Source organism: Microcaecilia unicolor, chromosome 2 (assembly GCF_901765095.1).
Source record: "Microcaecilia unicolor chromosome 2, aMicUni1.1, whole genome shotgun sequence".
Taxonomy (NCBI): Eukaryota; Metazoa; Chordata; class Amphibia; order Gymnophiona; family Siphonopidae; genus Microcaecilia; species Microcaecilia unicolor.
In genome coordinates, this window is record NC_044032.1 from 266,708,268 (window position 1) to 266,731,428 (window position 23,161).

General features: G+C 43.1%; 1 protein-coding gene across 4 annotated transcripts in view; it reads left to right on the forward strand.

Annotated features, from left to right (window-relative positions):
- LOC115463527 overlaps positions 1 to 22,371 on the forward strand; it is a 161,391-nt gene extending 139,020 nt beyond the window's left edge. For 3 of the 4 annotated variants that reach the window (XM_030194123.1, XM_030194120.1, XM_030194124.1), the window contains one exon: positions 21,148 to 22,371. In XM_030194123.1, coding sequence (XP_030049983.1) covers positions 21,148 to 21,333 — 186 coding nt within the window. In that variant the 3' untranslated portion in view covers positions 21,334 to 22,371. The remainder of the gene's footprint in view (positions 1 to 21,147) is intronic. The other variant, XM_030194121.1, reaches the window with a different exon arrangement.
- Positions 22,372 to 23,161: the final 790 nt, after the last annotated feature.

Sequence of the window (23,161 nt, forward strand, 5' to 3'; positions counted from 1 at the left end):
GCACCTAAATTCTGCAATTAGATTTAATGCAAATACTTTTAAAACTTATTTTTAGCACTTTAAAATTTCAGGGGTCAATGCAAGTCTCTTTGGTATGAAGTGCTCATGTGCAGGAATTCATCCTAGTTAAATATCTCCCTGGCAACCCAGGACACCTCCAGCCAACCCCCCTGCTCTGCTCTCCCAGCAGTAAGGTAATCAAATTACAACTGGTTATAACAAGGCTAGAGATGGCTTTCACTGCAGCTGCTGCTAAGCAGCGGGGACTCACAGGAGAACTACTACTACTACTATTTAGCATTTCTATAGAAAACAGCTGATCCATCCTGCTGTGACTGGGAGGCATAGCTTCCCCAAGCCTCTTATACTGGGGCGCCTATGCCCGATATTGTAACAAGAGATCTCTCCTTAGCACATTTAGCTCATAATATGCTGTTTGATAATGTTGTAAGGGTGGGGAGAGGAATATATGCCCACAAGGGAGATATGATAGAGGTCTATAAAAATAATGAGTGGAGTGGAACGGGTAGATGTGAATCGCTTGTTTACTTTTTCCAAAATACTAGGACTAGGGGGCATGCCGATGAAGTTACAAAGTAGTAAATTTAAAACAAATCAGAGAAAATATTTCTTCACTCAACCTGTAGTTAAACTCTGGAATTCGTTGCCAGAGAATATGGTAAAAGCGGTTAGCTTAGTGAGGTTTATTAAGATGGACTTGGGGAAAATCCACTGCTTATTCTAGATTAAGCAGCATAATACTGTTTTGGGATCTTGCCAGGTACTTGTGACCTGGATTGGCCACTGTTGGAAACAGGATACTGGACTTGATAGACCTTTGGTCTGTCTCAGTATGGCATTGCTTATGTTCTTATGTTACATTCTATCCATTGGCCCACCAAAAATTGCCTTCTGGCTATATCACTGCTTCAGAGCACATTTTGCTGTTTTCCTGAGAATTGCTGGAGGCTTAGGCTTTGCTGAGCTATGCTAATGTGAACAAAGGAGGCCCTGGGGAGCCAGGATAAACTGGGCTACACAGTGGATTAAGGTGCAGAAAATAATACTTATTGAAGGGTCAGGTAGAGGTCCTCTTCCCTTCCTCCACCTGTCCTCATTCACAGGTGGAGGAAGGGAAGTAAACATAAAGCTATTCCTTAGAGTGTCTTTTCCAGGCCTGCTCCTGCAGACCCACAGCTGCATTACCATCTTTCAACCAATAAACCTATGCTGCTGGGTTCTGGTCTAGGTGCCCAGGGTTACCAGCACAGTCTCAGCAGTTAGATGAGCCGGCCTATGTTTGGCCGAGTTAGAGATATCAAGTTTTAAGGTCCCAAGTTAAACTTGGCCTACCTGCTGTCACAGCTGTAGTTCACAGATACCTGATGGAGGCACTTCCCTCTGGGCCTCCTTAACCTGGCTGTGGCCTGAATTTTTATACCTCCTAGTTCCTGTTTCCACCTCTCCCATATCACTTCCCTCTTGGCCAGTACTATGGGCCTTAAGGTGGTTCTAACATGGTGAGGAAGAATCCTTAAAAGGAAGCGGCAGCATCCTATAGACTCCCTCACATGAGCTTTGTAGACTTCAGGCCTGACCACACTTTTTACACCAAGCAAGGTGCTGGGATCATGTTTGGCATTGGGATGGGATTGTGGGGGCCAGGCAAAGAGGAAGAAGGAAGAAAATGTATTTCCCCTATCTGCTGTCACCACCATCTACCACCAGCATTACTGATTCCTATGTCTCTGGTTACACACCTTGGGTTCTGCGGTGCTGGCTCGGCCAATCTTACATTTTTCATCCCAGTATTTGAGAAAAAAGAATTATCTAGAATAGTAACACATAGGCATCTGCTGTCCCACAAAAAGACAGGCCTCCATTAAGACATTGAACTGATTCCAATTTAAGGAAAAGGTAGTCTCCTTTAGACTGAACATAGTCTTAGGGTTACCATATGGCTCCAGAAAAAGGAGGACAGATTGAACCAGTCTGGGTTTTATGTCCATTGCTTTCAATTTAAGCAAAACCTGGACTGGATCAATGTGTCCTTTTTCTAGAGCCGTATGGTAACCCTACACATGCTGACCCCATCCTGAGGAGAAGGCAGGTTTTTTTGTAAAAGGCATTTGTTTGATTTAAAGCCGCTTGTAGTGTTTGACGTTTTTGATTATGGTGGTGATTTGATTCTTCATTTGTATTTGGACAGCAGCTCTCTAGTCCCCTTAGGGATTGGAGAGGACCTTTATAAATAACAAGGATGTGCTTAGCTTACACATACCCACTCACATGGAGATATCCACACAAGCACTCCTACACACAGACAGATGCAGACATTTAGGTAGAATTACAGAAAGACACAAAAGCATTCATACAGACATACCCAAGCACACTCATACCCACAGAACTGCATGTAGGGCACAAACGTGTTATCATTGTTTTCTGTTGTGTAAAGCATTTTCTGTTTAAAGATGAGAACATTAGGTTAAAATAATAAGGAAAAAAATTGGCACACAATCAGTGAACAAGAATCCCAAATGATTTCACAACTTAAGAATGAATTGTTTTCAGGTTTATTTTAGTTCTGTGCCTCTTGCCTCTCTTATGCTTTTGTGTCTCCTTCTCCCATTCCTTCATTCTTTGGATCTTTACCTCCTTGCTCATGTACATTCCCTTGTAGCTCTGTCCTTTCTTTTCTTCCTTCTATATTATCTGACTAACTTTCCTTTCGTACTAATTTCCTTTTGCTTTCCACAACTCTCCCATATTTACTATGTCATGCTTCCTTTCTGTAATCCTCTTTTCTACTCTGTCCTTATTTTTTTCTCTCTCTCTCTCTCCTTGTTCCCTTCTGCCTCCTCAGACTAGATGTTATTCCATGTATTAACAAAGCTGGAAAGAAGCGCAAATGATAGCCAGCATGGTTAAAAGGTGAAGTGAAAGAGATCCAAAACAACATCATTCAAAGAAAAGATCCAAATGAATAAGAAGCAACATAAGCACTGGCAAGTTAGATGCAAAGCATTGATAAAGAAGGCTAAAGAGAATATGAAGAAAACTTGCCACAGAGACAGAAACTCATAGTAACACCTTTTTTCACGTATGTCAGAGGCAGAAAGCCTGTGAGGGAATCCGTGGGACCGTAGATCTTGAAGAAGCAAAAGGGGCACTCAGGGAGGACAAGGCCCATAGCGTAGAGATTGAATAAATTCTTTGCTTCGGTCTTTATGGAAGAAGAGGTAAGAGATCTACCAGTTTTCAAGGTGACGATGCGGCGGAACTGAAAGTAATCTCGATGAACTTGGAAGATATACTGATCCAAATCGACACGTTTGAGTGATAAATCACCTGGACTGGATGGTATACACCCCAGGGTACTGAAAGAACTCAAAATGAAATTGCTGATCTGCTGTTAGCGATCTGTAACCTGTCGTTAATAAATCATCCATAGTACCTGAAGATTGGATGGTGGCCAATGTAATGCCGATTTTAAAAATGGTTTCATGGATGATCAGGGAAATTACAGACCAGTAAGCCTGACTTCAGTGCCAGGCAAAATAGTGGAAACTATTATAAAGAATAAAATTATGGAACACATAGACAAACATGGTTTAATGGGACAGAGTCAGAATGGGTTCAGACAAGGGAAATCTTGCCTCACCAATTTGCTTCATTTCTTTGAAGGTGTGAATAAACATGGATAAAGGTGAGCCAGTTGATGTAGTGTATCTAGATTTTCAGAAAACTTTTAACAAAGTTCATCATGAGAGACTCCTGAGAATATTAAAAAGTCATGGGATAGGAGGCAATGTCCTGCTGTGTCTTAGGAAGTGGTTATTGGACAGAAAACAGAGGATATGGTAAATGGCCATTTTTCTCAATAGAGGAGAGTGAATAGTGGAATGCCGCAGGGATTTGTACTTGGACCGGTGCCATTTAACATTTTATAAATGATTTGAAAAACGGAACAAGTGAGGTGATTAAATTTGCAGATGACACAAAACTATTCAAAGCTGTCATAGCACATGCAGACTGTAAAAAATTGCAGGAAGACCTTAGGAAACTGGAAGACTGGGCATTCAGATGGAGGATGAAATTAATGTGGTCAGATGCAAAGTGATGCACATTGAGAAGAATAATCCAAATCATTGTAGGAGCCAGGGCCCTATGAACATGTCTTGCCTGTTCTGAGAGAGCTGTATTGACTTCCACTGGATTGTAGAATATATGTATGATTCTATCCATTATATGTTGTGTTTTGCATTCATCTGGCCCTATTACTTAGCAGATGTGGTGTTCTAGTAAATACTAAGTTGCCTTTAATGGTCTTATCATCAAGCTCTTTTGGATTAGTGGAAACCAAGGACAGGACTTGCTATCCATTAAGCACCTAGATAGAGCATGGAATCAGATTCTTGTGGATTTTCACATGGAGTTGAACTATGTTTTCTTTAGAAAATCTCTAAGGATGTGCATTTGTTTAAAAATGAATGGTGTAATGCAACAAAATAGGCTATTTTCAGTTTAGTTCCTTCAAAGTGAATGGCTGCATGTGATCTGAAAACAGGGGCGTAGCCAGACAACAGATTTTGGGTGGGCACCAAGTGTTCTCCCCTTCACCCACCACCAAAAAAAAATCTCAGCTGGCGGGAAAATGCTTCTGTCTACCTTAGCAGTCTGCATCAGGCACGTGCTGAAAACTGAGCATGCGCAGGTGCTTGTATCCTGGAGAATAGCGTTTTTCATTACCATCAGGGAGAAGTCTTCAGCTGGCGGAGCTTGAGATCCCCACCTGCTACCACTAATACGTGTGCTACTGTTGGGTGGGCCTGAGCCCTAATTGGGTGGGCCATGGCCCGCCCAGGCCCACCTGTGGCTACGCCACTGCCTGAAAATCATTCATTTTGATTCCATATTAGACATTAGAGCCACCTGGAAGAGGGACAACAAAGATCAGAAGTCGCTTCACCAATCATGTTGAAACTTTATGACAAAGAGCCAAACAAGCTTATTCCACCTTCAAAATTCCATGACTGATGATGACAGCAGGAAACAGAAAACATTATAATTTTCTATTCATTTCTTTCCTGGGTTTCAGAAGAATAAGGTGGCTGGTTTGTCGAGGCTAGGAGAGATTAAAAAAAAAAATAGAGGTGAAACTCTGAATAATATCCTCAGTCTTAGACTGAAATAAAGCAAATGATAGCACATTGAGGACAGAGTGGGTCGCCTCAGTTTGTCCATATGTCAGGAATAAAAAAAACGAGGTTGTGTGTTCTGCAACTGTAGATTGCATAGCAGTAGACAGTGAAAGAGCAGAAGTCTGGCAAAAGACAGAGCAGGGAAGGCAGGGAAAAGGGCACACACACAGTCTTTGTGGGTATGAGAGTCATTCTGCTTCTAAAGTCTGGCATACTGTGTGGGTGCACAGAAATGAGTGGCTGAGTTGCAGTTTCACAGCGACAGTGTCGTTGCTAGACAAGACATACTGCAAAATAATTCTCAAGGACAGGTAGTGATAGAGATTAGAGAATATTTAGGCTGTGTTCCAATCTTCCATTCAGAGTATGTGTCCTTTCAAATTAAGTGCCTTCCATGCAATCTTTCTGACACCATGACAGAAAATAGTCATCTGCCATCAAGTTCCTCCAGGCAAACCTGCCTATAGAGACATCAGATACTCCTTCATGCACCTGTCTAATGGTTTAATTTCCCCTCAAACCAACTCTAAGTTAACTCTGTTGGTGCTTCTTTGTCAATCATTCAGAGAATCTGAGGTCTTCATACCAATCTTAGTGCCAATTTACCCCTCTCTTACTGCTTTGGGATTTTCCTGCCAATGTTGGTACCACTTTGGCTCATCAGTCATCAGATCTTTGTTGCTCATGGCATAACCTAAACTGTTCTTGAATGGATTATCTCCATCCTGAAGGATAGAACCTTTCGGATTGTCTCTAATTCCCAGCCTTCTCCAGGCACTCTCGTGGCTGTGGCTCCACAGGGCTCAGTGCTTGCCCCAATCTTTTTCAACATATTTCAAAGCCTGTTGGCCACCTTGATCTGACCCTAGGCATCAGCAGTTACTATTATGTGGATGATGTGCAGCTTGTGGTAAACATTGATTGACCCATTTCACATTGATTTAGCACCACTCAACAATTACTCAATTGCTGTAGGTCATTGGTTAAAAGAGATCCGATTAATGTTAAATCCCTCCAATCTTGAGCCCTATGGATCACCGGAGGCTCTTGTTCTTTCAACCTAGCCCGTAAGAAATAAGAGTAGCCATACTGGGTCAAACCAATGGTCCATCTAGCCCAATATCCTGTTCCCAACAGTGCCCCAAACCAGGGCATAAGTACCTGACAGAAAACCCAAATCGTGACAACATTCCATGCTAAAAAATCCCAGGGCAATTAGTTGCTTCCCCATGTCTATCTCAACAGCAAAGTATGGACTTTTCCTCCAGGAATTTGTCCAAACCTTTTTTAAACCCAGATACGCTAACTGCTGTTACCACATCCTCTGGCAAAGGGTTCCAGAGCTTAACTATTTGTTGAGTGTCCCCTATCCCCCTTACTGTTTATTCTAGCATTAGAACCTTTGTTATTTAAGTCGAGAGAGAATGCAGAAATCCAGGGTCTTCGGGTGGAAGAGACTCAATTAAATGCATTCCTTTTGCTGATGATCTGCTTTTAATTTTATCTCAGCCATACCGTTCTATGAAACGGATGCTGCATTTGATCCGCCAACATGAGTTGCCTCTGGCTTTCTGTTGATTTTGGATAAGGAAGGCAATGCCTTTGGGTGGGTATGATTACTTAGATTGGTTGTACAGGCCACTGACTGATACCCTTATATGTAGGTTTCTCATTATGTGGGTACTTTGCTTCCTTTGCCTTTGACTAAGGATGCAGCAGACTTGATTGTGGAAATGTTTACTCTTTCTAGAGAGACCAAAATCTTTCTTTTTGTCCTCAGCTTGTGTACTCTAGACCCCCCCCCCCCCCCCCCCCCCCCCGTGGGACCTTGAATTGCTCACCACTGACTGGAATAGAGAGCTTGCGGACACAGAGCATGTCACTGTGGACATGTTGTGTTTTCTGATGAAATACATCAAGAAAGTGACTCCCTCATCTGTTTTTATGGAACAGCAGTATACATTTCTGATGTGTATGTTTATTTCATCACAGCGTGCCCATCATGCACAGATATCAGACTCAGCTGTTTGCCCCCAGTGTGGGGTAAGTCCTGCTCATTTGACCCATATGTTTTGGTCCTGTGTGCGGATCCAGCTGTTTTGAAAGAGAGCTGTGTCTTGTCAGCTGCTATGAGTAAACATATTCTACTACGAGCTGATGTGTTACTTTTTTCTAACTTTATCCAGATGAGTACTACTAGACAGTGCCAATGCTCTTTTACGTAGATGCTTTCTACTGGTGTGAAAGTGTATTCTTCGTAACTGGAGACAGCCACTCTGTCTTTCCTGATGAATGGCTTAATGAACTGTTTCAGATGATGCGGTGGGAATGCTTGTATGTCAAGAAGCGGTCCCCGAGGGCCTGGAGGACATTTCAACGTGTGGTCTCCAATTTGGGATGGACTTCCTCATAGAATGCATAGTTTTTTGCTAAATTTATAAACTGGAGCATAGTAACATAGTAGATGACGGCAGAAAAAGACCTGCACGGTCCTTCCAGTCTGCCCAACAAGATAAACTCATTTGTGCTACTTTTTGTGTATACCTTACCTTGATTTGTATCTGCCATTTTCAGAGCACAGACCATAGCAGTCTGCCCAGCACTAGCCCCGCTCCACCACCGGCTCTGCCACCCAATCTCGGCTAAGCTTCTGAGGATCCATTCCTTCTGAACGGGATTCCTTTATGTTTATCACATGCATGTTTGAATCCGTTACCGTTTTCATCTCCACCACCTCCTGCGGGAGGGCATTCCAAGTATCCACCACTCTCTCCGTGAAAAAATACTTCCTGACATTTTTCTTGAGTCTGCCCCCCTTCAACCTCATTCATGTCCTCTAGTTCTACCGCCTTCTCATCTATGGAAAGGTTTGCGGATTAATACCTTTCAAATATTTGAACGTCTGTATCATATCACCCCTGTTTCTCCTTTCCTCCAGGGTATACATGTTCAGGTATACATGTTCAGGTCAGCAAGTCTCATACGTCTTGTAACACAAATCCCATACCATTTTTTGTAGCTTTTCTTTGCACCGCTTCAATTCTTTTACATCCTTAGCAAGATACGTGCCTCCAAAACTGAACACAATACTCCAGGTGGGCCTCACCAACGACTTATACAGGGACATCAACACCTCCTTTCTTCTGCTGGTCACACCTCTCTCTATATAGCCTAGCAACCTTCTAGCTATGGCCACCTCCTTGTCATACTGTTTCGTCGCCTTCAGATTCCTCAGATTACTATCACCCCACGATCCCTCGCCCCGTCCGTACATACCAGACTCTCACCGCCTAACGCATACGTCTTCCATGGATTCTACTCCCTAAGTGCATCACTTTGCATTTTCTTCGCATTGAATTTTAATTGCCAAACCTTAGACCATTCTTCTAGCTTCCACAGATCCTTTTTCATGTTTTCCACTCCCTCCCGGGTGTCCACTCTGCTACAAATCTTAGTATCATCCGCAAAAAGGCAAACTTTACCTTCTAACCTTCGGCAATGTCACTCACAAATATATTGAACAGAATCGGCCCCAGCACCGATCCCCGAGGCACTCCACTACTCACCTTACCCTCATCCGAGCGAATTCCATTAACCACCACCCTCTGGCGTCTGTCCGTCAACCAGTTCCTAATCCAGTTCACCACGTCGGATCCTATCTCAGCACTGGGAGGGCTGGCAGCTGGAGGGTGGCGTGTTGGGTTACTTTTAAGTTTTTCAGGGATCACCATGAAGGAACAATGCGGTGTGTCCTATGGGGTTTTTGAGTGCCTGGAAGGATGGGTGAGGGTTTTGGGATTAGTCCTGTTCTTGTACCACATAGTTTCTTGTAAGCCCTGTTACTTGCTTTGTATTTTGTGGTTTTTCAATAAACATTTCTTTAAAAAAAAGGTAGAAAAATGAACTTTATTTTCTGTTTATTGATCGTAGCTTTAAAGAACTGAATCAAATTGAAAAATCAATTCATATGAGTGAATCAAATTCTTGCAATTGCCATGTCTCCTACCACCAGCCACCGACAATGTTCCAACTTCTACGCCTCATTCTTGTGCACATGCCTGGTCTAGAAGAAGACTTGGGGTGAGCAGCATGCTCTGATCTGGGAGACACAAGCCATTCTTCATACTCTATAATGGTACCTAACAATCTATCCTTGGGAAAGGATGACGCTCACACCCATAAAGTCATCCATTGGGCCCTGATATGAATGGAGCAGCAGGGGTTGCAGGAAAGATCCATTCCTTCTATTTTTGCACCATTGATGGAAAGGTAGGGTCCGTGGGAGTCAGAAGCCATAGCGTTTGCAGCTTTGCACCCTCCCTTAGGACACCATCTTGATCTCTCATCTCATGTTTTTAATTGTAACGCACCTTTATTATTGAAGTATCATGAATAAATAAAATAAAATTAAGTGAAATAAATATAGTAGAGGGATGGTATATATTCACCTGCAACTCCTCACTCACATCCTAACCCTTCTTCCCCACAGAACCTCATCACCTCTGTCATTGCTGCTCATCTGTCTCTATCCTTCCTTTCAAGAAGACATGTGGCTCTGTGTGTTAGGGCTATCAGGCTTTCTGCCTCTGTTGGGACAAACTATCTGAATATAGAATATTTTGAGCATTCCTCCAGACCAGTTCAGATGAATGGTTTATGCACTCCTACCAGCAGATGGAGACTGAGAAAACAGTAGCCTCAAAGTGAGCCTATAAGAACCCTGTGCAGCCCCTCACAGGCCATTATTTTCTCAGTCTCAGCAGATGGTAGGTGCCTGTGCGCTTGGCTCAAGTGTTCAAAAGAAACCGCAAGCAAGTGGAGAAACTCGAACGCTACCCAGGAGAGCACAGGTATAGAAGAGAGTGGGATGTTTGACCATGGACAAACAAAACCTGGAGAGATGGATCTTAAAAACCTGTTTATGATGAGAACAGACTCGACACAACCGTGTGTTTCGGTCGTTAGGCCTGCATAGATAGCATTGCAGTAGTCTAGATGGCTTAGCACATTGATTGTACTAGGCTGCGGAATACTTTCCTGGGAAGAAAGGTTTGATCCTTTTAAGTTTCCACATGAGTAGAACATTTTTTTTGCTGTATTTTTCGCATGATCTTCAAGTGTGAGATTCGGTCAATTGTGACTCCCAAAATTTTCAAGCTGTCTGAGACCGGGAGGTTGTAATCCGGGGTGTTTATGGTATTGGGTTGTTTGTATTGTATTGTGAGGACAGGATGAAACTATTGTGTTTTTTTCTGCATTTAGCTTTAGTTGGAATCTATCCACCCATGAGCTCATTATTTGGAGGCTGTGTGTGATTTCATTTGTGATTTCGGTTATATCTTGTTTGAACGGAATGTATATCGTGACATCATCTACATAGCGTCCTTGGTTGGATAGCGATTGGCTAATGGTATCATCATTAAGTTAAAAAGAGTCAGCGAGAGCGGTGATCCTTTTGGTACTCCGCATTCAGGTTTCCATGGTGTTGATGTTTTTGTTTTTCATATTACTTGATAGGTTCTTGCTGTTAAGAAGCCTTCGAACCATCTGAGTATGTTTCCTCCAATCCCAAAATAATCCAGGATGTTTGAGAGTATTTGGTATGTCACAAAGTGCAGTGTGAAAACACTGTACAACTGCTACCAGCACTCTACCTTTACCAGACTGATGACAGACCTGGATGTGACTCACCATGAATGTTTTTCCCTTTGTATAAGTGTGTGTACGTTGCTACGCTTGTCCTGGAGAAAGTCCAAACTCAGGTCCTGAGTTTTGATTGTTGGCGGAAGAGGGAAAGCCAAGATTTCTGTCCTGTCTAGGGCTGGGATCCCACCTTCCCACACTGTATCTCTACCCCAAGAAATTAACTTTCCTATTCCCCCTATCACTAATCTCTCTCCCCAACATACACACATACCCCTTCCTTTCCTTAGAGTCTGTGGGTTTCTGTTTGTCTCTGGGGCTTTGTGAAGTGTAAGGTGTAACTCCAAAGGGTATTATTGTTTTTGGGAGAACTGTTTAGAAAGGCGCAGCTCGGTGACAGCAAACTGCTATAAGGATTTAAGCTTGGATGAGGAGAGGAGGGAAAAGAGGAAAGATGGACAGAAAGGAAACCCAGCAATAGCTGATCCCTAAGGGAAGACATTTGTTAGTGCAGCCAGCTGGAAGTCTGGGAACTGCTCCCCAATGCATGCCTTGATGTTGATTTTATGGAGAAGTCATAGGGCAAGCCCTCAAAATAGTCACCACCTCCCATGGGACAATGAGAAATCTGCAGAGCTACTGGTATCCACTTGCTGAATCCTTTTAAATTTCCAGAGTAAAAACTTTTGTTTCCCTTTCCTTGGAGAGCTTACAACCTGTTTTGAGCAGTAGGTCACAAGGCAAATGGCAGACCTCAGATTGGAACTCATGTCACCAGCCTTTCCCCATATTGTTTCTCTGAGTGCCAGTGCATTGGCATGGGTGGGGGAGGAGAATGAAGTAACTTTGGTGACAAGCCAGAGGCAGCAAGTGAACAACTCTGGTTTAACTTGTACTTAAGCAGAGGCACTGGGCCAACCTTCTTGAGCGTCTTCCGCACAGGCCTTGCTGGCATCTTTGCACTTTGTGTTTGTTTCTTTCAGTGCAGCAGACCACATAGCAACTGTGCAGCCCCAGGCTCTGGAAAATAAAGATAAACTTTGTCTGGTTCTAGTATTCTAGCAATAAACCAGGAGTTTTCTGGAACTGGACACATTACTCACCATTTCTGTCACATCCACCATCCGTATTCCACAGGGATTGCACCTGATATAGAGTAAGAAAGAGCACCCTCTTATATAGATACTACCGTTTCACTCATAGAAAAGAGAAAATAACAGCAGATTAGGGGTCACAAGGTCCAACTAGTTTCTACCATTCTCCAGTGCTAAAACCACAAAGCCTACCCAGTCTCAGGCTTTACCCTCACATGTTTGCATCTCAGAATCCTCTGCATTCATTCCAAGCTTTCTTGTGTTCTGTTTTTGGTTCAATCACCACTTTACTGAGGGGCTGTTCCATGCACTTTACCTTGTGCTGAAAATTAGTGCTAAGCTCCTAACTTTTTTTTCCCAGCCCTAAATCTGCCCCTGTTGCCACCCACCTTTAAATTTAGGCACCAGCCCTAGTACATTTTCAAGAAGGCCAAAGTTAGCATAAATGATGTAGATGTTGGTCTCCAAAGGGTCAATATTCAAAGCGTTTTCGCCAACCAGAAATGGCTGCTGACCCGTAAATCACTTGTATGGGGCTATCTGCTGAAATTCAGTGGCACAGAACTAGTCAGTGCTGTTGACTGTCACCACAGACCGCTAAACTGAAAGCCAGCTATTTTATAGGCAGTCTGGGTCGGAGTCAGTACTTATTTGGTTAAATGTTGACTTTCATCACTTAACCGCCTAAGTGTAGTGGTTAAAATTAGACCGCATAAAAGTCGAGCCTATCTTTCTGTGGTTAAGTGCTGAATATTGCACTTAGGGGCTCATTTTTGAAACAGAAAAAACATCCAAAACGTGAAACAAAGCAGCAGATGGACTTTTTTTTTTGTCCAAAACTTCCAAATCGCTATTTTCAAAACCCTACTTGCTGCTCTTTAACTTGTACATTCTTCCTATGTGTGAATAATTGAGCCCTTTCTGTCTCATATCGTAGTTCCTTTCTGCCTATGGACGTACCTTAGTTTTGTAAACCGTTCAGGTCAGCAAGTTAGGTTGAGTAGTATAGTAAATATTAATAAACTAAACTATATTTAAGATGTTTTTCTATGCAGTTTGTCTGCAGTACGTCCAAATCACAAGGGGGTGTGTTGTGGGCAGGATGTGGGCATTCCCAAAACTTGGATGTTTTTCTGCCATAATGGAACAAACCAAAAATGTTCAGGGCTAAAAGTTAGATGTTTTGTTCCAGACCTGTTTCAGTCATGATTAAGTCACAAAAAGGTGCCTCAAATGATCACTGGCGGTATTAAGGCGTGACCCCCTTACTCCCCCCAGTGGTCACTGACCCCTTCCCAACCCCCAAAGATGTAAAACAAATAGTACATACCAGGCTTTATGAGAGCTTCAGATGTTATGGCCAGTCAGAGCAGCAAGCAGTTTCCTGGAATAGCCTAGTGGTTGGTGCAGTGGACTGTAGAGAAGGAGACCCAGGTCCATATCCCACTCTAACTGGTACACTTGTGGTGGAATGTGTGAGCCCTCCAAAACCGACAAAAACCTACTGTACTTGTATATAGGTGACACCTACAGACATGGGCTGTTGTAGTGATGTACAGTTGGGTACAGTAGGTTTTTGGTGGATTTTGGAGGGCTCACCATACAATATAAGGGGGTAACGGTGAAATGTGTACCTGGAACTTTTTATGTGAAGTTCACTTGTCACGAAATGCCTAGCCACCTGCTTGGAGTTACCCCATGGCCACTTTGAGTGTCTATCCCCAGTAGAGCTCTGGTCCACATGCACCTGACACCTGTGCTCTACATTAGCACCCTCCTCCCACTGACTAGGTCCCAACTGCCTCTGGGTGAGTCTCCTCTCAAATTATCCCCTGTGATTTCTAGGTTACTGGAGCCACACTCTCAGTGGTCCCACAGTTCCTGGAAAGCACTTACAGACCCAACACACAAACCACCAGAATTCTTTATCAGTCCAGACAAAGAGGCAATAAACTGAAGATTGTTTACTGTCTTGAAAACTGAACAATGAACAAAACATGTGCAATCAGCAAACAGTAACAGATAACTGAAATATGGATCAATTACAACACTAACTAAACATTTGTTAACTTTCTAGAAAGTACCTGGGGAGATCAGGACATACAGCTGCTTACCTGTTATCAAAAATATCTGTTTTACAGAGCTTCAGCAAAGAGCTCCCAGGCTGAAACTGGAGAAAATAAAATAGTACAATCCAAATGAAATTGAGCCCCTGGGCCAATCAGAGCCTAGTCAACAAGTTTTAAAAGGATACTGCTCACAGTGCTGTAGATCACTTCTTCACTGAGTAAAACTAAAAGAGGGAGCATTAACTTTTGTATAACAGCTTTAACATAAAACATTCACCACATACTGACCAGTAGAAGAAATACAATTCAGGAATTAAGGCAGTTTTACAGGCTTAAAACCACTATTCTGTCACACCACTGCAGTGCCCCAAAGCTCTACTGGAATGTCTGTAGTGCCAGTCTACTAAAATGCTGACACCCCCCCCCCCCCCCCCGATGTCCCAAGTACCTGAATATATGTAAACCGCTTTGAATGTAGTTGCAAAAACCTCAGAAAGGCATCAAGTCCCATTTCCCTTCCCTTTCTCCAATGGCTTGTTTTTGTGCGTTTTTTCACATTTTCAAAAATGGTCACAAAACATCTAAGAAATGGCATTTTCAAAACAAAGAGATGTTTTTCTGGTTTGAAAATGACCATGTTTGCCACTTGATTTTTGGATGTTTTCAGCAAAACGTCCAAAATCGGATTTAGACGTCATATCGAAAATGCTCCTTTTAACCACATGTGAGATAGCCAGCTGCATATTCAATGCCAGTGCCCGGACATGGCTGAGCATTGAATATTTGGGAATAATGCTGGTAGCGACTGAAGAAACATGAATATTGACCACTGTTTTCTCTAAGCTGAGCGGGAATCTTAAAATTGTGTTTTCAATTGTTAGAGACATACAGGGGCCCTAGAGTTCTGCAGAGCTTGCCTATCCTTCACTATTGAAAATGTGATAGCGAAACAGCTCCTCTCACTGGTAGAACTGTAGGTGGGGTAGGGAACTGGTATCCACGCCCAAGTCTTCAGGCCTGACAAACCTAGATAAGAACTTACTATACTACTAAAATACAGTGCTTCTTTTATTCTGTCATGTGTGCTCGATTGAAAATATCTTAGTGCAGCAGAACATCGGCTATTCAGTTCTGTTCCTCAGTGTGTATTGGCAACCTTCATCCAATTCTCAAAAACTTTGACATTCGGATATTTAAAAAAACATTTTGAGCACAATTGGATGAAGGTTGTCAATACACACTGAGGATTATTTATTTATTTATGCATTCTTGTATCTCACTATTATCCAAAAACAAGTTTCGGAGAGGTGGGCCTGAACCGAACAGCTGATATTTCGCTGCACTAAGATATTTACAGTCAAGCGCACATGACAGAGTAAGAGACATGGAGGATCCAAGGAGTAGGGTAAATTGGCTCTTCCAAGAAACTAAGGGAGATGCTCGTTCAAAAAGGTGATCTCGACACAGCTGCTGTGTTTCGGCGCCAAAAACATTGTGGTCAAGGATAAGCTATTTCTTCATAGAAAAATTGAGCAAACGGAGAATTGTAACAGACGGCTAAATCTTAGGGTTTTGCACTTTCCTTGAGGTTCTGGGATATTACCTGTGGATATGTTTAAAAAATACCTTATGGTTTTGCATTTTTCCTCTGAGCTTATTCCCCCATTAAACGAGTTTTATACACAACTCTTCCGCTGTACAATTCCTAATGTGGCTGTACCACATGAACTTTATCTTACCACAACATCACATTGTACTTGTTCACACCAGAGTCAGCAAACGCCTCTCCGGTACTATGTAAGCCACATTGAGCCTACAAATAGGTGGGAAAATGCTGGATACAAATGTAACAAATAACAAAACACCTGCCTCGGGAGTCTTGCAGTGTTCATTGTGTAAAGGTAAGCAAAATTTCCAAGATCACTTGTAACCTTAAGCCAGTAAGGTTTGTCCAAAATCTGGTGCAACACATGGTACTTCTGTCAGCTGACAGAAGTTCTATGTGTTGGAAATTTTGCTTACCTTTTCACAACGAAGACTGGAAGACTCCTGAGTCAGGTGTTTTGGCAGCGAAACACAGCAGCTGTGTCGAGTTGCTTGAGTTGTTTCAATAAAGATCACCTTTTTGAACGCGCGTCTCCCATGGTTTCGTGGAAGAGCCAGTTTATCCTACTCCTTGGATCCTCCTCTGACGTATGTAGGGATTGAATGTTCACATTCCTCCACTTTGTGTAGAGTAACATACCAGATTTTAGTAGTATACTGGTCATTGGAACTAAAGAGTAGCTTTACGATATAAACTTTTTACGTACAGTGATGGAGATTGACCGCCTGTTCAAACAATTGAAAGATGACATGATATGATCTGAGAACATTTATATGGTCACAGTATCTCAAAAAAGATATAGTGGAAATAGAAAAGATGCAGAGAAGGATGATGAAAATGATAAAGGGGATGGGACAACTTCCCTATGAGGAAAGGCTGAAGCAGCTAGGGCTCTTCAGCGTGGAGAAAAGATGGCTGAGGGGAGATATAATAGAGGTCTATAAAATAATGAGTGGAGTGGAATGGGTAGACGTGAAGCGTCTGTTTACGCTTTCCAAAATACTAGGACTAGGGGGCATGCGATGAAGCTACAAAGTAGTAATTTAAAATGAATTGGAGAAAGTTTTTCTTCACTCAATGTACAATTAAACTCTGGAATTCGTTGCCAGAAAATGTGGTAAAGGCGGTTAGCTTAGCAGAGTTAAAAAAAAAAAAGATTTGGACGGCTTCCTAAAGGAAAAATTCATAGACCATTATTAAATGGACTTGGGGAAAATCCACTATTTCTTGGATAAGCAGCATAAAATGTTTTGTACTTTTTGGGGGATCTTGCCAGGTATTTGTGACCTGGTTTGGCCACTGTTGGACAGGATGCTGGGCTTGATGGACCTTTGGTCTGTCCCAGTATGGCAATACTTATGTACTTATATTATTTATAATAGTTATATTATGTATTTATTTACATATATATTATTTAAGTTCATTTCTATATTTTTTCATACTATCCCCTATTTGTAGTGAATGATTTGAAGGGATAAGTTTTATCTTATTTATTCTCCCATTTAAGTAGTGTATTGTGTAGGTAGTAACATGGTGGGTGGGGTATGAGTGTGGTTTGGTGGGAGTTCTGCAGGGGTTGGGGGAACAGTTAGGTAGTGTGTGTAGGTTGAGAAGCTTGAAGGAATTTATGGGGATGGTGTGAATCAGTCCTTCTTTTTCCTTCTCTCTTCCTTTCCCCTCCTTACCTCTCTCTTCTGGCCACAACTTGACTTTATTGCTGCAGTCAGGCCACATCTCCAGCCATCAAGGTTCCTAGCCCTTGCTGGCTATTCACTTCTCTGCATCCCCACTCTCAGCCGTATCTTCAGCCGGCAAGATGTGCAAATCTCACTGGCTCTTCATATCTCTGCTGCTGTGGTCAGTCACATGTTCAGTTGGAGAGGGAACCTCACCGGTTCTGGCCTTCCCTGCACCACAGCAATCAACCATGTCTTCAGCTAGCAAGGAGCTGAAACTTCACCAGCTCTTGACTTTAGTATACCTCTGACTTCTCCATTTTTTTCAACTGACGGGCCCACCTCCCTGCCACCGCTGCCTCTTCTGCCACCAGCTCCCCTACGCTTCAGCAGCAGGGCCTGATCTCCTTGTTACTGCTGCTTTCTGTTTGTGCGTCTGCATTCTTCTTCTCACTTTTTGCAAAACACAAGTAAAAACTAGCTTCACCCTGAAAAGATGGGGTACTGCAATCATAATAGACCCTGCCTAACACAAGTATTTCTCCATTGTGCTCAGCTCTGTCCAGATTAAGCAGATCCTCTGCAAAATTTAATTTTCCAAGCATGTGAAGCAGTGAGGGAAGGTGTTTTTGGCTTCTTGCTCAGGGTTATAGTGGTTTATCCAGCCTTGCCTATCATTAAAAATCATAATGAGGTCCATAATGCATAGCTGGGAGCAAGTTCCCTCATTAAATGCTCATTTACATGCAGCTTAGTGCTATTAGTCTTCCTTTCTTTCCGGATTGAAATCAAAATATCTATTTCCAGGTGACCTGAAGAGTCAAGGGGCACTGGACATTCTTTGGTTAATTCTATGGAGTGGAGGGGGGAGGGGAGAGGAAAGGGGGTTTGGAGGAGAGCAGGGGGGCTTCTTTTGAAAATCTTTTTAATGTTGTGGAGTTCACTGTGTTCCTGCTACAACTGTAGCATACCAGTACTTTTCTGTTTCTCGGTGTTCGCGCGGCCATCCTCAGTTCCGCTTGTGAAGCGCTCATCCAAAAGTTCTCGAACCTATACGGGGACCAGATTGACGTGCATCGCGAGTTCGTGGTACAGCTGTTCTCCGAGGAGTGGGGCCAGTACATCGACCTGCCCAATGGCTTTCTGGTAAGCGAGAGGTGCAAAGTGCGACTTGTGCCCCTGCAAATACAGGTGAGTGGCAATGGTAGGAGGAGGAGGCCTCTAAAGGCAGCCCTTGTTTTTTTTTCCTTAATAGTTGTAATTATGTTATGTATTTAGATTAGCAAGTGATGTTAGCTGAAGCCCCATGGTGACAGCAAATTGTACCTCTGCTCAGGTCTATTGCTATCAGTGAATTCCTGAGGCTTCCCTGTAAGCAACAAGTGCAGGTTACTTTTCCTCACTTGACATGTTTGGCTTTCAGAATGAGATCTCGCCTTTCATAAGTTGAATGTAAGGTGACCTACTGACCTCTGCTCCTGGAGGTCCCGAGGTAACTGTCTCTTAGGATTTCAATGAACGAGATCTACCAGTAAGTTTAATTTGCATAGATGGTCTAGTTTGGGAAATAGACTTCTGTCTGGAAAGTAGAAGACTCTGAACCACGGGAAAAACCGACAGTCACACAACCAGTTAGCAGTCTGGTAACCTAACTTCTGGGAGAAATGGCTCAACCTCACCACCTTACTTTGGAAACAGTGCAGATTACACCTTATGCGAATGTGTTTGTGTACAATTAGGGCTTTTAAAACTTTTCCTGGAGGCACACAATGCCATTTCTGGTTTTTAGCATTACCACAGTGAAGCTTAGCCGAAATTGGGTGGCGGAGCCGGTGGGGGGAGGTGGGGCTAGTGCTGGGCAAGACTTCTAGGGTCTGTGCCCTGAAAATGGCAGATACAAATCAAGGTAAGGTATACACAAAAAGTAGCACATATGAGTTTATCTTGTTGGGCAGACTGGATGGACCGTGCAGGTCTTTTTCTGCCTTGCTATGTTACTATGCTAATTTGTGAGATTTTCTTCAGTTAGTGATGTTTTTGTATCTGTTACTTGTTAATTGCCTGCTGCCTGAATAACTCTTCACCTCTTTTTCCATTCCCCACTTAGTGTGTGAATCAAAGCACTTCTCTCCCATGTGGCGCTCCGGATAGATGTGATCCCTCTTATAGGGACATTCTTGTGACCTTCATTGAAATGGCCTGAGGACTTGATTTCAGATTTGGATTAAAAACTCCCACTTCTTCTTTATTTTATTTTTTTTTAATTCAACAAGGTCTTTATTGAAAAAGGCAGGGCATAAATGGTACAGAAAACAAACAATAATAGGTGCAGGCCAACCTAAAAGAACCACGCTGAAAATAAAGTAACAAAGAACAAGCATGCCAGAGCAAAGAAAACCTCCCACTTTTTATCAGAGTGGGGGTTTGGGAGAAGGAGTTGTGCTTAATGCTAGTACACATTTCAGTTGGTACAAATGGTCACGCCTAAAGTTAAGCATGATTCTATAAATGGTGCCTAACTTTAAGTGTGGCTTATAGCACTTTTGTTGGTGCCATATATAGAATTCACCCCACAGTGGATTTACCAGATTTTTGCATAATACCCTTCATAATTCCATATTGTCCAAGGGGCTCCAAAATTTTTGAAACTGAATTTCTATAATTAGGTTATCAATAGAAATCAAACAAAATAAAACATGGAAAAGAAAATAAGATGATAACCTTTTTTATTGGACATAACTTAATACATTTCTTGATTAGCTTTCGAAGGTTGCCCTTCTTCCTCAGATCGGAAATAAGCAAATGTGTTAGTTGATAGTATATATAAGTGAAGCATCAAAGCATTTCAATGACAGTCTAGCAAGGTGGGGGTGGGTAGGAGGTATGCATGGGTACATCAAAGCATTTCATTTCATTGATAGTCTAACAGGATGGGTGTGGGTAGGTGATAGGAGAGTGATAAACAGAGAAATACAACTTTATGGTTTATAATGGGCTAGAAAACCCAGATCCTTGTTAAGCCTGTCTGTTGGGTGTCAAAATATTCAATCATTCTGACTTCAAAGGTCTTAATGTTCCTGTATTGTTTTAAAGTTACCCTTCAGGATTCTTACGGATAAATCACTGGTGCAGTGTCCTGGTCCTGTAAAGTGTTGGCCCACAGGGGTGGGAATCTGACTGGCACCAGCTTTCTTCATGTTGTGTCTATGTAAATTAAATCTTGTCTTTAGCGTCTGGCCTGTTTCTCCAATATAGCATCCTTTGTTACATTTTTTACACTGAATGATATATGCTACATTGGAAGAAGAGCATGTGAAAGATTCCTTTATGTTGAATGTTTTTCCTTTGTGAATGACTGGGGGGTCCTGCAGTGGCGTTCCTAGCTTGATGACACCTGGGGTGGATTGCCGATGCGCCCCCCCGGGTTGCAGTGCCCCCCCCTGCAAATGACACCTCCCCCCCCCGGCGAAATGACACCTCCCCCGGGTGCACACCGCTGGGGGGGGGGGGTGCCACGGCGCATGCCTGTCGGCTCCAGGTTCGCTAACTTTGCTCGTTCGCTGCAGCTCCCTCTGCCCCACAGAACAGGGGCAGCTGCAGCGAACGAGCGAAGTTAGCGAACTCGGAGCCGACAGGCGTGCACTGCGGCACCCCCCAGCGGCGTGCACCCCGGGGCGGACCGCCCCCCCTTGGTACGCCACTGGGGTCCTGTGAAATGTTTTAGCATAGCTTGCAGCTGGATATGTTACAGGGAATTAGGTAAATTAGTACATTACAGGCATGCAGAGAGATTTTAACGGTGCGTACCAACGTTGTGGCTTTTCAACATCATTTCACCCTCTCATCTCTTGTCTTCAGCAGCCATCAAGCATGTGCATGGCCTTCTGGGGCAAGCCTGGTGGCAGCACTGGGGATCTTGTTGTTCTGGTGGGGGATGGACCAGCTGGGCTGAACAGCGTGCCCCCTACTTCCACCTTTGTTCCAGTGACTGGCTCCGCCTGGATGTTGTGGACTCTGCCAGCAACCAGCTTCTTTTTCTTCTGAAGAAAACAAGTCTATTTTCTGTGGTCAAGCACATTAGTAAAGGTGCCAAAACACATTTTTTAGAATAATGCAGGGCACACTGCTCACTAACAATATCTTCCTTGCTGAGCTGCATATAGGGACTTAGGGTTGATTCCCAAATAGATAAAGGCCAGACTCCTGGGGCCAGCTGGAGCTGATAATGCTCTGGAGGCAGTACCCCCTGGGTGGGTAGGAGCCTCTGCCATTGCTCAGCAGTGACACCTAGTGACCAGGAAAGCTTTGAACCCTGGCCAGAGGTGATCACTGTGACATATACAGTGAAACCTTGGTTTTCGTTGATAATTCGTCCGAAAATTATTGACCGAAACCGATGAAAACTGAGCCAACAAGCAATTTTTCTTCTAAATTCTTTTAAATGAATTAAAAAGACTACAGGCACTCAACCAGCAGCAGTAGTAGTGTGGGAAAACGACGAAAATTTTGTCATAAAACAGCAGGCACTTTTATACAGGCACTCAACAACCGGAAACAACGTTCCAGAAGAACGACACGTGACAACACAAGATTAGCAGCGTGGGCACGCCGACGAAATCCAAGGTGACCGACAAAAACCGAGATGAAAAATTTCGCGAAAGAAATCAACGAAAACTACGAAATCCAAAGTCAACGAAAATCGAGGTTTCACTGTATAGAGAAAGAGGGTACAAAAATAGGGGAATACCCCCAGATTTATTCTCCACCCTACAGCTTGTGCTAAATTCTGCATAATTTTGTTTGTATGATTTTTTTTTCATTCAGCTGAAAGTCACACCAGTGAAAAGTAACAGGTGCATCTGCAGTTTAGCATGAATAATTGTTTAACCTGTGTCTGATTAACAGTGTTTCTGACCTTCACTAGTCATTGTAGTTTAAGAAAGGGGTAATAGCAAGCTAACCTGTGCAGCTGCAGAAAACACCTCTGAAACATTTGCTGTAACCGTTTTCATCTGACTGCCTTACTTTCACTTTGGAAGAGTTTTTAAAAGGTGAATTAAACATTCTATTTTTACACTGTGATTGTCTGCACTCTCTTTATTTGAGCTTGAATGATGATGACTCTTAAAGCACCAGAATGCCCTTTGCGCTGGCAGGGTGTTCTCTTAAACCTCTCACATGCCTCCTTCTCCTGTCTTGCAGGTCTTGGCTGCTTCTGCTGAATGTGTCCTCCCACAAGGCTTAATGTTTCATCTCATTCTGCCTCTGTTCTAACCCCTGCTCCAGGGCTGGATATAACATGGGGGAGTTTCCCTCTCTGGAAATCATTTGAAGTGCCTTGGAGGTCCATCCTCCTCATTTGCCCAGCACAGATCCACACCAGCCTTGCAGTTGCCACTGTTTTGTGTAGCAGGGCCCACCTCAAAAAGCAGCAGTAACTCCTGTAAAGAAATTCAGCATGAGGTTTGCAAACCTGTAGGTGCTGACAGGCCTTATTTATTAATTTTATTATTTAAATTTTGCTCACACCTTTTTCAGTAGTAGCTCAAGGTGAGTTACAGTCAGGTACACTGGATACTTTTCTGTCACAGGAGGGCTCACAATCTAAGCTTTACCTGAGGCAATAGAGGGTTAAGTGACTTGCCCAAGATCACAAGGAGCAGCAGTGGGATTTGAACCGGCCACCTCTGGATTTCAAGACAGGTGTTCTAACCTCTAGGCCACTCCTCGCGTCAGTCCTGTGCCCTCATCTTGTATGGTCTTCCTGTTATCATAGAAACCCATACAAGGGACAGGGGCTGTCAGTACCTGAAGACTCACAGGCCCCACACCGAATTTCTTTACCGGAGTAGCACTGCTACATAAGAGAGCA